The 15,556-nt window shown below is 40.9% G+C and overlaps 1 protein-coding gene across 7 annotated transcripts in view; it reads left to right on the top strand.

Annotated features, from left to right (window-relative positions):
• DMD (dystrophin) overlaps nt 1–15,230 on the top strand; it is a 1,135,346-nt gene extending 1,120,116 nt beyond the window's left edge. For 5 of the 7 annotated variants that reach the window (XM_056512754.1, XM_056512922.1, XM_056512842.1 and 2 more), the window contains one exon: nt 14,381–15,230. In XM_056512754.1, the coding sequence (XP_056368729.1) occupies nt 14,381–14,478 (98 nt within the window). In that variant the 3' untranslated portion in view covers nt 14,479–15,230. Of the gene's footprint in view, nt 1–7,984; nt 8,017–14,380 lie in introns of all 7 variants that reach the window. The other 2 variants (XM_056513174.1, XM_056513265.1) reach the window with 1 other exon arrangement.
• The last annotated feature ends 326 nt before the right edge of the window (nt 15,231–15,556 follow it).

The following is a 15,556-nucleotide window of genomic DNA, read 5'->3' as shown; positions in this document are numbered from 1 at the left end:
AAGATAAAAGTGTTTTCTGTTCCTTGATGTTTTCAGGGGGTTGTATTTTGGTATCAGGCATTTTGCTGCTCTTTGTTTTCATTTTAACAATAGCTGTAGAGAAACCGGTTTTGTTTAGAGTGGAGGAGCAGTTCCTCCTTACCTTAAGCTACCTCCACAGGTAGCACTTGCTAGATATGGGGATGGAACAATGTCTTTCTGAGACTCTTTCTTCCCCAGGCATTTTCTTTGCTTCCTTTCTGCCGTGTTCCTTTTTTCACAGCTTTCCTTCTTTTTTGTTGATCCCCTTGATGCTTTATTTTTTAATACATGTCTTAGCACATTTTCCTTCTGTCCTTATCTTTTTCCAAGACTGTGGTTTGAAATAATATTAGAGTTCTAAGTCAAAGTTCTCAACCATGTAGCCCTCAGGTCCAGAGGCATGGAGGAAAAACGAGTGGGGTGCTTGTTTGTGCAGCGTAGGCTGCACTTGTTCATACAGTCACAGCCTTTCTTTCAGTGTTTTCATTTCTTTCATTCCTGTTGTTTGCTAAAAATAGGCATTTGTATCACCAGGATTCATTTGTCCAACCTTTTTTTCATTTAAATTCTTCTCTGAGCCCATAAGAAAATACTCTGCTGCCAAGAAAAAATGGCTGAGATTCCTAGCAGGAGATGGGAAGTTTGGGATATTGGCTGTTGCTGTGAAAAGAGGCTCAGCCATTAACCTCTTGGCAAGAGAAAGCCCTGGTATTGCCAGCCTGATAAGTGGATTTAAGGGGGCATAGACTTCCCTTGCATAAGTTTCACATATCACCCAGGGGTTCTTTTTTAGGGATAAATCCTTTAACCACTGTACTAAACTTTCAATGGTGTCATGTTTTCTCCATCCTTTGTTTTCAAAGCAAGTTCAGCTCTCACCAGAAACCATCTATGAGCAGTGGGATAAAAGTCAATATAAACTGTGTAAGATCTCATGCTATAGATCAAAAGAAGGAATAATTCAGAAATATATCATTGAATAAAGTCTAATACAATAAATTGTCAACTGCACTCAGCTCAACCACAATATTATGTAAAAAAGTCATATGTCCAGCCCTTGTTTTCCCTAGATAATTGCTATGAGAGACAACAGATGAAAAGTCTTTTCTAATATTGCTATGTAGATTAAAATGGACTTATTTTTAAAGTTGCTGTGTGCACAAGGCTACAACAGACAGCGTTGTTTTATTAGTGACCATCATTAGTGTAAATATGTTGTACATAGATCTTATATAGTCACACGTGTCTAGATGTAGGTATCCCATATTCACCAAATGTGATATCTAATTTGTATTCATAGGTGATGACACTGGCAGTGTTTCTTTTTAAAAACAAGCTTAGTTTTCTGTGAAATAGCAATTTATGAAACAAAATTTTAATGAGATATTTGAAATAGAGTGGTTCATTTCCTGTGTAGAATAAATAGGTAGAGGTCAGTCTGTTAGACATCACCTTCTGCTCACTGAGAATAGAAAATGGTTTTATATCTTATTAGTGAAAAATACAAAGCTTCATGAAACAAACTGAGAGAATATAAAATTTAGTAGGAAAAAGAGGTGAAATTGATAAGATCAGATAATATTTTAATTTTGTAAATTAAGCTGTAACTTCAGATTTTCATTCTTACGATGCAAAATGTGAGCATTTAGCTAGAGAGAATGTATTCCCTTATTTTGTTTCTTCATTCAGTAACTGTGTTGAAAACATAGCAGATAACCACAAGCATTCACAATAGATATTGCAGCTTATGTACTTCTCTGTCTGACTAGCAGCCATGGAGAGCAGAACTGCTCTCTAGCTGGATGGAGGGCTATGAGTGAGGAGGGGGCACAGCCTTTAGTGAGTCCCCCTCAGCCAAGCCACCAGAGGAGCTCCTGGTGCAGCAGCCAGGAACAGGCACAGCCCAGCAGAGCCAAGCTTCCCAAGGGACTTTGCTTTTAGGTCTTGGCCAAGGCACTGACAGGCTGAGCCAGAATCTGTCTCTTACCCTCTCTTGGGCTACACAAAAAGATTAGTCCAGCTGGGAGAGAAACTTGTTCAGTTTTTCAGGAATTGTACCAGGTTTTGGCTGAAGAGATTAGGACTTCAGTTATGTTTCTCCATTTTGCATATATCTTTTGATGTATTTGAATGAATGCCAGGTTAGTGTAATTCCTTTTGGCTGAGGTATAGGAATGCTCAGGCTCTCTGTAAGAAATAGTTTGTGCAGCCAGTGCAAATGGATTTCCATTCATTGGTTGATAGAGGCTACTGAAAGCTCATGTAAATTTCTGTTACTGAAGTTTTCTTCCCTTTCCTGATTTACTAATTCAGTTATATTCAACTGATGCCTGTGTACACAAAGTTTACATCCAACATCTGATGTGCTGCAGCCTCATGTAGACTTTCAGTGTGATATGAAAGATGCTGTGGTCAATCAGATTCTACAGGCATCAGGGATCTCTGATTTAAAATTTTCAAGACTGCAGGAAGAAGAAGAGGAAGCAGAGTTGATTTATATCAACAAACTACTGAATCAGGAACCATTTTGCTGTTGAGAGTGTAATCTGTATGTCAGATTTCTAATCTTTACCAGAAGATCAAAGTGCAGTTGCAGAAGAGTGAAAGCAATTTGATGAAGCAGCCTGAGAAGAGGGCATAATGTTAAGGACTCAGGCATGGTGCAAGTGAAATTTTGTTTCTTTCCAGTACAAGTTGCATTGAATCTCAGGTTACAAGTGTGAATACCTACCTCAAGTAGGTGTTCAGAAAACAGAAGAATGAACCCAAGCAAACAATAGCACATATCCATAAACAATATTTTTTGGTATATTGATTCTTATTAAGTAGAAATGAAAAATTGTCAGATATCAGAAATGCAGTCTGCCATTCAGAAATAGGTTGTCATACAGGAGCTGAGGGAGCTGGGGTTGTTTACCCTGGAGGAAAGGAGGCTCAAGGGAGACCTTATCCTCTATAACTACCTGAAAGGAGGTTGAAGCAAGGTGAGGGTTGGTCTGTCCTCCCATGTGTCAAGCAGTAGGACAAGATGAAATAGCCTTAAGTTGTGCCAGGAGAGGTTTAAATTCAATATTAGGGAAAATTTCTTCTGGAAAACGGTTGTCAAGCATTGATACAAGTTTCCCAGGGAAGTGTTGAATCAACAACCATCGATGTATTTAAAAGACATGTAGATGTAGTACCTGGGGATTTGGTTTGGTGGGAGGCTCAGCAATGCTGGGTTAACAGTTCAACTCAATGGTGTTAAACGTCCTTTCCAACACTAATCATTTTATGAAATAATGTTTTCTTTGTGGCCTGTAAAAATAAGCATGTTAAATTTCAAGCTAAATATCAGCATGTCACAGCATAGGGAACAATCAGGGACAAAATTCTGGGTGTCCTACTGCCATTAGAAGAACAACAACTTGAAGGAGTTCAGAACAATATGACAAAAGCAAACTGGATTTTGAAGGCTTTGGTTGTGAGAAAAGTTCAGAGCTGAACAAGCAGTGAAGAGAGAAAAGGACTGAATTTCTGTGCTTGGGTATATAAATGTGTAGATGAGCGTCACAGACAGATTTAGCCTAAATATTGTCAAAAGCACCCGAGAGTAAGGCTTGCTCAGACTGGGAAACAATATACTAAAGCAAGCTGTGGCTCTTATTTTGAAGTTCTAAAACAAAGCAATAAGAAATAATAGTAATTGTCACTCACCTGGAGATAAATTCCTTAAGATTGTATTTTTCAAGCTTTTGCTGCACAAAGTTGTTTTTAAAAGAGCATCAAGGCTTCATAGCATCATTTTGAATGTATTTTAGAGAAGCAAGTGCAAAATACATCGTGTCACAGATCTGTACAAGCAGACTTCAGATGCAACAAGTTATGTACCTTATACCTTTTGTAGAGTTTTTCATTTGTTTGTTTCTTCATTTTAACCTTTTGGCAGTTCTTGGCATTTCCTAAGGAGAACAGGACTTTCCTGCTCCTTGCACAGCTGGCTGTTGGTGCCCAAAGCTGTTTCATTTCTGAAGAGAGAAATTCTGCTGAATACCTGATGATTGCTATCCTTAAGGAATTTTTCTTTCTTTTTAATCTAAAAGGTTCCCCATCCACTCCTCTTATACTTTGCTGCTCCCAGCAAATTCACAACTGCTGCAGCTGCTTCAAACAGCTGCTGTGCTAACTCAAAGCAGATGTCAAAGCCAGAGGTCTGACATTTAGTGGAAATCTACCATTAAATGCCACCTCAGTGGTTTATTTGACCCTGCTCAATAATGGGCCACAGAGGAAAACATTTTCACGCTGTATTTGTGCCCAAACTACTAAATCTCCAGGGAACTGGTTCACAGTTAGAAAGTAAGATTGGCAGGCCAGTATTTTCAAAGCCAAATTCATTTCTCCTGCAGCACTGAGGATGAACAAGTTTCACCACTTCAGGTGGCCCTCGTGGCGGACCAGGCTGAGTTTTGCAGTTACGTTTTCATGGCAAATGCTTTCTATGAATGAAGGTCAGAGAGGTATTTAGGGGCAGAAGTTCTTGAACTAACTGAAGCTGGTGAGAGAGCTTCACAGATTTGCAATGCTGGGTCCCTGCTGGCAGATAATGAAGAAGTAGGAGCCAAAACTGGTTAGAAATGAGACCATGGTGGCTTAAAATAGCTAAGAGGCCCTGGCATAGCGTGAGAACTTTTGGACAGACACTGGTCCTCACAGTTTCACATGGTATTGCTTAACACAGTTGTGGTGTTGTGCAGTGAAATTACAAGACCCCACAGCAATAAATGAGTGGCACTAAGAGTAACACCCTTTTTTAGTAGTTTTATTTTTATCTCAGTCACATTAAAACACATCAGTCACATTTTCTCCTCTCACTTGTGCATCAGCCAGACTCTGTCATGAATGGGACTAACACCCTAAGTGGAACTAGCAACTTTCAGCACTGCAAATAATACAGTTTCTATTCTTCTGACAGCAAAGGGTCTCATGATGCAGACTTTTTCTTTTCACACTTTACTGAGTCAGTGAAAGAGTACTCTGTACTGTACTGTACTGTACTGTAGAGTATCCTGGAAGTACTCTTCCTTTTGAGATACCCTGGCCTCTCCTAAATTGTGTCACCTTCTCTGTTTTGTGGTCCTGCATCCCAGGTGACTGAGATCCCTTACTGCTCCCCTTTTGCACAACAGAGCTGATCTGGCTGAGCTTCTCTGCAGCTGGGACAGTGATGGGGTGGACTGGGTCTTCCATGTTTTATAATGCCCAGTTCTGGTGGAAACTGAAAATATGGTAATTAATTTAATAAAACTTAAACAGATTTTTTTTTAAGTTTTGAGAAAAAAGGCTCTTTGCAGACCCAGATCTCCCTTTTGTGCAGCCTGTTCCTTTCCTGAGCTCAGTGAGAGGGGCAGTGTAGTAGTTGCTTTATGCTCTCTGTTTTGACCTGGATCTGCAGATACCCCTGCAAGAAGTTTTCGGTGGAGTCTCTGCTTTCAGGTTTGACATGGTCACTTGCTGTGTACCTTTACCTGTGATGCAATGCATGTAGCTTTCAAAAAAAAAAAAAACAAAAATGAAAAAACAAAAAACCTCTTCTATTTTATAAGAGCAGGAAATGTTGATTTGAGCAGAAATAATAGATAATTAGGCACCCAAGGATTGCATATATGTATTTTGATGCCTTCCAGAACACAAATTTTCAGAACTGCAGCAATATAGACAATCTTCTTCCTCTGCAGTTTATGCTAAATCACACTCCTTGCCTTAAAACTTAGAAACACGCATTCATTCATATGCAAAGAGGAAAATAACGTAAAATCCATTAAACCCTTTTTAATCTTCCTCCAGAAGAAATTAGCTGTTGCTGTAGTAGCGTGAATCTTTGCTGCATTTAACAAATTCTAGGCTGATTACTCACCACAGACTGTCCTCACAGCTGCTTTGTGTGATGCTGAGCTACCCCAGTTACCTTTGAATGCATTCATTTTCAAGCAGAATCCAGTCTGTCTCATGTAGATTTAAATTAAACACTCTGTAGCTGCAGTTGTAGGTGTTTGTGCCAACAGGAAGGCATTTCTTAGGACCTCTACTGTTTTGCTTGCAGGCAGTCCCTTTTCTTTTCTTGACCCAAGCTAAACTATGGACCCCAGCTAATCTCCTGCTGGGTCCCATTCCTGCCCCAGGACTCTTTCCAACCAGGCTGTGCTGTGCTGCAGTTTCTGGAGTCCTTAAGCTGACCTAAATCCTGGAGCTCTTCCTCAAAAAATTACCAAAGTATGCAATAGATTTTGCATCTTCCTTTCCAAAGATTTTTTGTTGCATGGTTGATATTGGTGAGATATTCTCACCTCCCCTTTTGGAAAGCATCTTTTAGGGAATTCATGGCTCCTTATAAAAGTGCCAGAGGAGGTCTCAGGCTGTGTAGACACATATATATGTAAGTCCTGGAAGATGAGGCAGGCCTGTGGAGTCCTTAGAACTGAAGTGACACCTCTCTGCACCAGCACTGTGGTACAGACATCACTGGAGTCGAGATTTCACTTAGGAGCAGAATAAAAACCATGTGCAGAGCATGTTGTTATTAAACCTGTTGCTATTATTCTTAATAGGAAGTGTGTTGATGGGGAGAGGGGGGTAGAAAGAGACTAAAACTTCCTCTGTTCAGTAAATGGCAACCTCTGCTGTCCAGGCCTTCAGAGGCTGCCCCAGCCCTTCCATTGCTTGGAGTCTGTGGGATCTGTGGCTCAGACCCATGCTGGTCAGTGATGCCATTCCTTCCTCTGCCCTCTCCTCCTGTACTGCCTCTGCTCAGCCTTGCTCTGCTGTTGGGCCTTGTTCTGCAACTTGTAAAATACCCATAAAGCTGTTTATTGCCTCTCGTCCCATCTCCTGCAGGCTGCCATAGAGCAAAACTCAACAGCAATTAGGTTACTGTTATGCTGACTGGTGTGTTCTCCCATATGTGTCTGTCTCTCTCCCCAATGTCCCACACATCATTTAGAATTGCATCATTTACAGCAGCTCTGGGGCAAAGATCATCCTACAGCATCTGCTGCAGTGACTTTCTCACTAGGACTGAGCCTGGCCATGGCAGAGCTGCCAGGAGTGTGCCAGTGGCAGTGGGACACTGCTTCTGGAGACAGCAAGACTGTTACTGGCTGTGTGGTGGGAAGGTGGACAAAGGGGTGTTCCTGCTGTTGATTGACACCTGGCTTTCCTTTTCTAAAAACAAATATGCTATGAGAAGTGTTGAGAAAAATCAGCATGATCAAAGTACGGCTTCTGTGAAGGCTTGTTAGGAGCATCTTTGCAGCTAGACCCATTATTGACTCCATTTTGGTAGTACTTGAACATGATGAGATACTTTCTCTTTTTTCCCTTTTTACTTGAACTTTTTTTCTCTTTACCATGCTTGCAGGTCAGCATGTTGCAAACATATTTTGCAATATATGTGTCCTAAATGTGAGTGTGTTGCATTCCAGTGTACTTCTGTAGGTGTGAAATATATGTGTATACATAAGCATGTTTATCAATGCATACCTCAGTGTATGCAGGCCACGATACAATGTAAAGTGTCTGGGTAAATTAATTTGATGTTGAGGGAAAATGTTTTTACCACTTACACTGATTGCTAGAAGTACTCAAATTTGCTAATTAGGATGCTCAGAAAGTGAGTTCAGATATGGTCTGCAGTCCTTATTCTCAACTGGCAGGTGTTTAAGTTGGTATTAGTAGTTTCTCAAGTGTTTTTGAGAAGTTAAACCAAGCCACAGGTTACACAATTGTTGGATAAATTCAGCTCAGTATCCTCAGTGGATTTCAGTGCACTTTTGATTTTTGTTTAAGCAGAAATGCATTCTTTAATGTTAAATTTCTAAACCGAAATTGAAGTGTCTTTTACAGTATAAAATATATATTCATGTGTGGTTGTTTTTTTTTCCTTTCCTTCTGATATTTATTCCACTTCCTCTCTCTGTTCCTAAAGGAAGAAATGCCCCTGGAAAGCCAGTGAGAGAGGTTAGTGAGACACAAGCTCACTGCCATGGCTTCTGTTTGTCACAGCTTGCTTTCTGTGCCCAGCATGTGTGTGACACGGCACGGGGTTGCTTGGGTTTGGTGAAGGGTGGGGGTGGGTTTATTTTGCTTTGAATTTTGTTTGGTTTTGCTGAGTGTATTCCCCATGTGTGCTGTAAAGGTGGTGTACCTCTCAACTTTCAGTGGAAACAACGTCAGCTCAGGGATCTACATTTTCTAACATGCTCCCAGAGATGGAAAATCAGGAGTGGGGAGGAGAAAATAATACACTGAAATTAAGCCTATGAATGATAAATGTTATCAGTAAATATGCTGCAGTCATTGACTCATGTTCTGTTGCTCTTGTGTGTAAGCACAACAGGGAGACCAGGGTCTCTTGCTGTTCTGCTTACAAACTCAGCTGTATTTACATATATGTGCCAGTACACTAACCATCATCTCCAGTGATTAAAAAAGTTATATTTCCGTAGAAGTATGAGAGTTGAGAGGTATAAGAGATTCAGGTGTTTTAATTTCCTGGTGTGCTATTGCAGAATGAAGAATGCTACTAACATTCACCAGCTCCACAGTGTTGTATTCAGCAATGCAAATGGGCCGTGGTTTTCACTGTGCACTTCAGACATGGTTGGTTTGATGCAAAATAGGTTTTGGAATTTGTGTGTCACTGCTCATTAATGGAGGAAAGCGTTCTGCACTGTGTTGTCACAGCTCCTTTGAAAGCATTTCCAGAGAACCTTGATTTTTCCTCTGTGAAGCTGCTCTTCACTCGCCAACCAGATACAGCCTTTGAAAGATGAATTTCTAGTGAAAATTATTATTAAAGATAAAATATTCAGAGACTGCCTGAGTGCAGTTGCAGTAGCTGTGAAATGACCTTTTCTGCATAGAAGACGTTCGGTGTGGATGAGGCAGGAATTGAAGGGTAACCTGGTGTGTGAACTTCTGCTGGTACAGAGGGAGGGGCTCCTGGAAACACAGGCACTGGGGTTCTTAGAGCTGCTGTGAACCCCCAGTCACTTACAGGGTACCCTGGGAAAGCCAGGGTTTGTCCTGATGTGGTGCCTTGAAATACAGAGGTTCTCTGCCTTGGCTGCAGGTGCTGGAGCAGGTTCAGCTACTTCAAGGTGTAAGATCTTTGGTGCAGATTAAGTCTGTCCTTGAATGGCAGGTCCTCTCAAAAGGATCAAAAAAGGGTGCTTGAGATGGCATCAGCAGACTGTACCAATACAGAAATTTTGTGGAAAATACTTCACATTCAGCCCTGCTTGTTCTCAGCTCATATACTCTGAGAACTGTTCTCCCATTTAGAAAAACAGGTCATTGATTTCCACTATCCTCGTTCATATTTATGCATATTACTCAAAAAAAGGTTCTTCTGCAAAGGGCATACTCGATACAAGTAATAAAAAAAAAAAACCAAAAAAAACCAAAAAAAACAAACAAACCAAAAAAAAAAAAAAAAAAACTTTAAATTGGTATATTCCACCTGATTTGATTCCAGCAGTTTAACCCTAAAAAATTTACTGAAGTAAACTACTCTCCACTCTCTGAGAGCTGAGTTTATGCTCACTAATGTTTCCAGAGGGACATTAGTAACTTGGACAGCTGAATATAAAATGCAATTGTTCATTTGCCTGCTCATGAAGGATATGAGCCAAGGTATAGAACAGCTTCTGCTTTAGGTGTGAGTCTGTATGTGCAAAGGCAGATCCTGTAGTTTAAAACCCACCTGGTTTTGATTCCATTACTCACATTTGGTATTGTCTTTGTGTGTAATCCCATGGATTTTGTGGCATTACTCAATATGAATAAGGGTATCAAAACACAAGTCACCAACAGGAAGGATTTTTCTTTTGTCAGGAAAGGGTTAGAAATCCCTTCTGCTAGAAAAGGCCCTGCATTGTGTTGGTGTTTCTCAATTTACTTTGCATCCACTCTTTCAAGTCAGAATGTTCCACATTTATTTCTCTGACAAGCTGTGGTGTAAGATTGGTATTCTGTTACTGTGCCCACACCCATGGGCCTTGATTCCATTAGAGTCTCAAAAGCTAATTCAGCAGATGTGAAACCCATCTTTCTCTGTGTGACTAGAAGTGAGGTAGTTAGTGTCTGCAGAAATAGGTGTCTTCTGCTTTCCAAGCAAATGGCATCTGTGGATTTTATAAGTTGAAGTTAATACTGTCCATGTCCATTTTGACCTTTATTGCTGCATTTCAAAGTGTCTACTTGTTTTTTTCTTGCACAGCAGCATTTTTCAACCTTTCAGTGCCTCAAGCATGGATAAGACTTTCTCAGCTTTAATGTTAAAAAAAGAATGGAATTAATACCTTCTTTGATAGCATTACTTTAGAAATATGAATAATAATGGAAAGCTCTGATTTTTATTTTTCTAAGTGCTTTTAGAACAATTTCTCTCATTTGCTGCTTAATTAAAAATGTGACTGTCCTACATGTCAGTGCTAGAGAGGCCAAGTGAGCAGCATTCAGTGGCAGCAGCACAGGCCTATGGAAGCAGTGAACTTGAGCACTAATTTCCAGCACTAAGTACAGACATGACAGAAGGGAGAAGGGAGTTCACTCATTGCACACACAGTACCAGGAAATCATCGTGTCTTTTGTTTTCAGCTCTCTGCAGTCTCAATTGACCTGCCTGTTACTTCCATGTCAAAGAGAGGCAAAAATCCTGCAGGCAGTGCAGTGACACCCAGCTGAGGGTCTGGCAGCTGTGTGGCTGGACAGTCATCACCTGCTCCTCTGTCCCATCCTGCCATCCCAGGGCTGTCCCAGGGACCCTGGTCCCCCTGCTGCTGCATTTACAGTCCAGCTGTCAACACACACTGCAGCCAGCAGTGCTCTGTGGTCATGCTCTGAGCTCTAACCTCAGATGGCTCTGCAGAAGACACGAGTGTCCAGTTTTTATGCAGAGGAAATTAAGACCTGTGCTGGACAGGGAGTGTGGATCTTGTGGGGGAGAGGGAGCTGTATCACCTTAATCACTGCAGCACACATCTGTGCAGCTTTTGAGGAGGGAGATCAGATTCGAGGCATGGTTATTTCAAAAACATAAAACCAATTAACAGAGAAAGAAAAAAAAAGTACTATTTTAGTAATTTTTAGATATTAAAAAGTACCTAGGGATTAATGGATCCATAAGGACTTCTAATTGCCTGAACAATGTAGCAGTTTATACCTATATACATCTGCAAAGATTTTTGTTTGTGCTTTTGGTTGAAGTTATGCTTTCTAGACCGAGCCATTTTTGACAGAACAAAATAGTATTAATTTTTGAGATTGCAGTTTAGCAATCTGGGTTGTTGTAATCCTATAAAAGGGTGATCAGTCTTCCTGGGAATGAGCAGTGTTGAAATCCTGAAGAGCCCTGGAGTTTTCTAGAAACAACAAATCAGAACAAATCTGAATGTGAGCCCTGACCCCATGGGCAGCCTCTCACAGCTGGCTACCTAGTCACAGCATCACTGTGGTTATACCAGAGGGCTATATTCCCATAAAGTCATGGAGTTTCAACAGAGTTTCAGGTGAGTAGAGCAGCTCAGTGCTTCTGTTTGCAGAAGCATCTCCCATCTGTTCTTGCTTTCTTCTTGCTTCGTCAGATTTTCACTTGTGATGGTGTAAGTTGCTGGATTGATCTCAGTGTGAATGATGCCAGTGACAGAGATTATCCCTTACAGCTAAAATAAATGTGGTAGGATACATTTACTTTAAAATAAGCTATGTTTTGACCAAAACTTGGCAGGAATCTTTCATATGCAGTTACTTGTCATGCTGATGAGGAAATTACAAGGTTTTGCTTTGGATGAATAAGATGGCTATACATTTGTGATGTATGGATGAAATTGCTGATTGATGTATCCGTTTCTTTGCACATTAGTGCAGTTAGCAAACTGTCACCAGATACCAGAACCAAGTATTTTTTTGTATTGCTATCTGGCAAGCTGTGTCACAGCACAGCTCACTGTCCAATGGGCAGCTTCTTGAATAGTTCTTGTTTAGTTCCAGCCTAGCTTTGTATCATCAATGCTAAATTAAAAAAAAAAAAAAGAACAAAAAAAACCCTCTAACAGCTTTAAATAAAACTAGTGTTTGAATGTAGAGGGTGGTAGTAGTTCCCCATAAGAAAAAAGCTTTTTAAGAAAAAAGGTTTTTAAGCCTGGAGAAGAGGAGGCATCAGGGAGACCTTCCAGTACCTTTTGGGGGCTTGTAAAAGGGAGGGAGAGGGACTTTTATGTGGGCAGACAGTGATAGGACAAGGGACAGTGGTTTTAAACTGAAAAAGAGCAGGTTTAAACCAGATGTTAGAGAGCAGTTCTTAACTGAGGGTGGTGAGACACTGGCACAGGTTGCCCAGAGTTGTGGATGCCCCACCCCTGGAAGAGTTTGAGGCCAGGTTGGATGGGGTCCTGAGCAGTCAGGTCTAGTGAGTGGAAGGGAGGCTAGAACTAGATGGTTCCTAAGATCCCTTCCAACCCAAATCATTCTATGGTTCTCTGAATAGTTCTGAGGTAATTTTTTCTATTTCATAAAAGCTGCTGAACAAAGATCACTCCAGGCTCTTATTTACCATAGAAATGTCAACAGTGCATGACTATCACAATATGTGAGCATTGGGAAGAGGATGGTGAGTCTGATTTTCCCCACAGGGAATTCAGGAATTCATTCCTGTTGCAGTTGTGTCAGGAGGGGAAGCCACCATGTAGGAGTGCAATGGTCAATCAGGCTCCAGCACATTACAGGTAGGGACTGATGAAAGGTGTATCCTGGATGCCCTGGTCATGTCCCTCCCTCATTTGGGTGTTCCTTCCTCAAGGACCACGGTGAGGGCTCAGCATCCAGACTAATGCAAAGCATTTCTGAGAACCAGAGTTGTGGGCAGATGGCATTGCACTTCCTGTGTTTTTCCAGATAAATATTCTATCACAAGTGCTCCCAGAGAGTAAATCAAACCCCCTTAGGCCAGGGTGCCATACAAGTTTATTTAGTAATACTTCACTTCTTATTAATGTTCAGTTGCTGGCACTCTGCAGCATGGAGACTTCTTGAGTTGGAGGTCACGTGCACTTTTTTTTGCATGTAAATAAATCTTGTTTCAGCGATTATTTTCTAACTCCTCTTTTAACTCATTTATGTGTTTGGCCTCAACATCAGCCTGTGGCAATGGGTTCAGTAATACAATTATGTGCTGTGTGGAGTATAATTTCCTTCTGTTTGCTTTAAGACCTTCTGTCTGCTCATTCCTCCTTGTCCTTGCAAGAAATCTTGAGCACACAGTCCTTGGTTGGATGCTCATCTTGTAGGGTGCCTAGATCTCATGTTCCCTCTTCAGTCATATTTTTTCAGGAAGGAGACTTTAGATAAGGTTCAGCTGTTTAAACCATTATGTCTCTGTTAATTGAGGTGCCAGAGTGTAATTGAGACAGTCATAGAGCTCGGAAAATCTCACACAGGACTTGCAAGAGGGAGATACTTTCCTGAACAGCAGTGGGAGACCAGACAAGGCATGCCAGGGGCTAAAATGGCAATTTTTTTCAATTCAATCTCCCCAGCCTTGAGTTTATTTGGTCTCTAATTGTGATGAAGCCATTTCTTACTACCCATCACCATTTGCTGCATTGGTGACATGAGTGTGAGAAGTTGCAGGTTTCATCTCCAGAACTGTACTGTGAATTTATTCATCACTTCTGTGTAGGAGGTTGTGGTTGTACCATCTTAGGACTTCAGAGTGGTTATGGGTGAGGGGAAATGCACAAGTGAACCCTTGCATTAGTAGTTAGCTAATAATTGTGGTATCTTTGTTCGTGCTGGACTGCTGTCCTAAAAGGAAAGGATGTTTTAAAAATGATTGAATGAACTGAGCTGCTTAGTTTGAACATCATTACATGTATTTTTGCAGGTATCCTGCTGAGACCTCTTGGCTTTAATGATTTCATTAATTACTGCTGATATGTTTGTTTCTCTTTGTCTCATTGATAGAACATTGGATGCTCAAACACTTGCAGCATCAGTCAGAAACTCTTCTGTGGTGTCAATGGACTCAATTTTTGCTTTTGGTGAACATTGATAATGCTGAAGTTCAGCACTGTGGGGGGTGATGGCTTGTTTGCAGGGTGGTTTGCCACAGCCATTCAAGCCAGTGTTGCTGTGAAACTGTTGTACAAACCTGGCAGCTTTTGCTATTGAGAACCTGTTGGACTCATCCAGGAGAGTTTTGGGAGTCTCCTCTGGGAATGGCAGCGAGCAGCACGTGGAGAATGACAGATCTGTGAAGCTTTCCTATCCACATGCTGCCACATCCTCTTTGTTTAATTTCCTCTTTGACTTTCTTTTTCAGGCCACAATGTAGGGAGCCTTTTCCACATGGCAGACGACCTGGGAAGAGCAATGGAAACCTTAGTGACCGTGATGACCGACGACAAGGTGTTAGAATAGCAAGATGTGTTTTACAACTTCAGGCGTTCCGCATGGTTTTTATAATATTCATACTACAAAGAGGATTAGACTGTAAGAGTTTACAAGAAAACAAATCTATATTTTTGTGAAGGGTAGTGGTACTATACTGTAGATTTCAGTAGTTTCCTAAGTCTGTTACTGTTTTGTTAACAATGGCAAGTTTTACACGTCTATGCAATTGTACAAAAATTATAAGAGAACTACATGTAAAATCTTGATAGCTAAATAACTTGCCATTTCTTTATATGGAACGCATTTCGGGTTGTTTAAAAAAAATTTATAACAGTTATAATGAAAGATTGTAAACTAAAGTGTGCTTTATAAAAATAATTGTTTATAGAAACCCCCTTTAAAAAAACACAAAAAAATATACTGAGGCAGTGCATTTGTTTAGTTTCATTTCAGCTCTGTAACAGCATCAGAGAGATTCATGTCCTGTGTTCTTTTCCTTGCCTATCAAAAAGAAAAAAAAAAAGTATTTCCTGCAGTGACACCAGAATGGCCACCTTACATTTGTCATTGGTTTTGTCTGACTAGGGCTGTCCTAGAAAAAAAAACCAAAAAACCTGAACTTCCAATGAAAGTCGTTTTATTTAATCTTTCCAATAAAATTAAGAATTACATGACTTACTGTCCTGGTTTTGGACAGCAACTAGCAATTACACAGCTAGTTTGCAATAATTAAATAAAAGAGCACATTACATGACAGAGCCTGCAAAAAAATCAATTAAGAAAGAAAAAACTCAGAAGAAAGAAGTTAGCAACCATCCTGTGCTCCAGTGTTTCCTGTGCTGACTGAATTCCTGGGTACTTTTAGTAAGGGAATGTAGACATTGCCATACTGGTTATAACCCTGGGGCTGGATGGCTCAGCAGGGCTGGGAGCAGCTCTCCCTGCATTGTCACCTTTGCTGCAGAGGAGGGAAGAGAGGGAGATGCTCCCCCCAGCCCCAGGCACAAGCAGGGTGCCCACAGAGCTCTGTGCAGCTCCCAGTGCTGGCAGTGAGCACAGAGCTCCTCTGGGAGAGGGGCCCAGAGCTTTCCACTGTCACTGTCTC

The sequence above is a fragment of the Oenanthe melanoleuca genome, chromosome 1 (assembly GCF_029582105.1).
Source record: "Oenanthe melanoleuca isolate GR-GAL-2019-014 chromosome 1, OMel1.0, whole genome shotgun sequence".
Classification (NCBI taxonomy): Eukaryota; Metazoa; Chordata; class Aves; order Passeriformes; family Muscicapidae; genus Oenanthe; species Oenanthe melanoleuca.
This window is presented reverse-complemented; position numbering and strand designations above follow the sequence as displayed.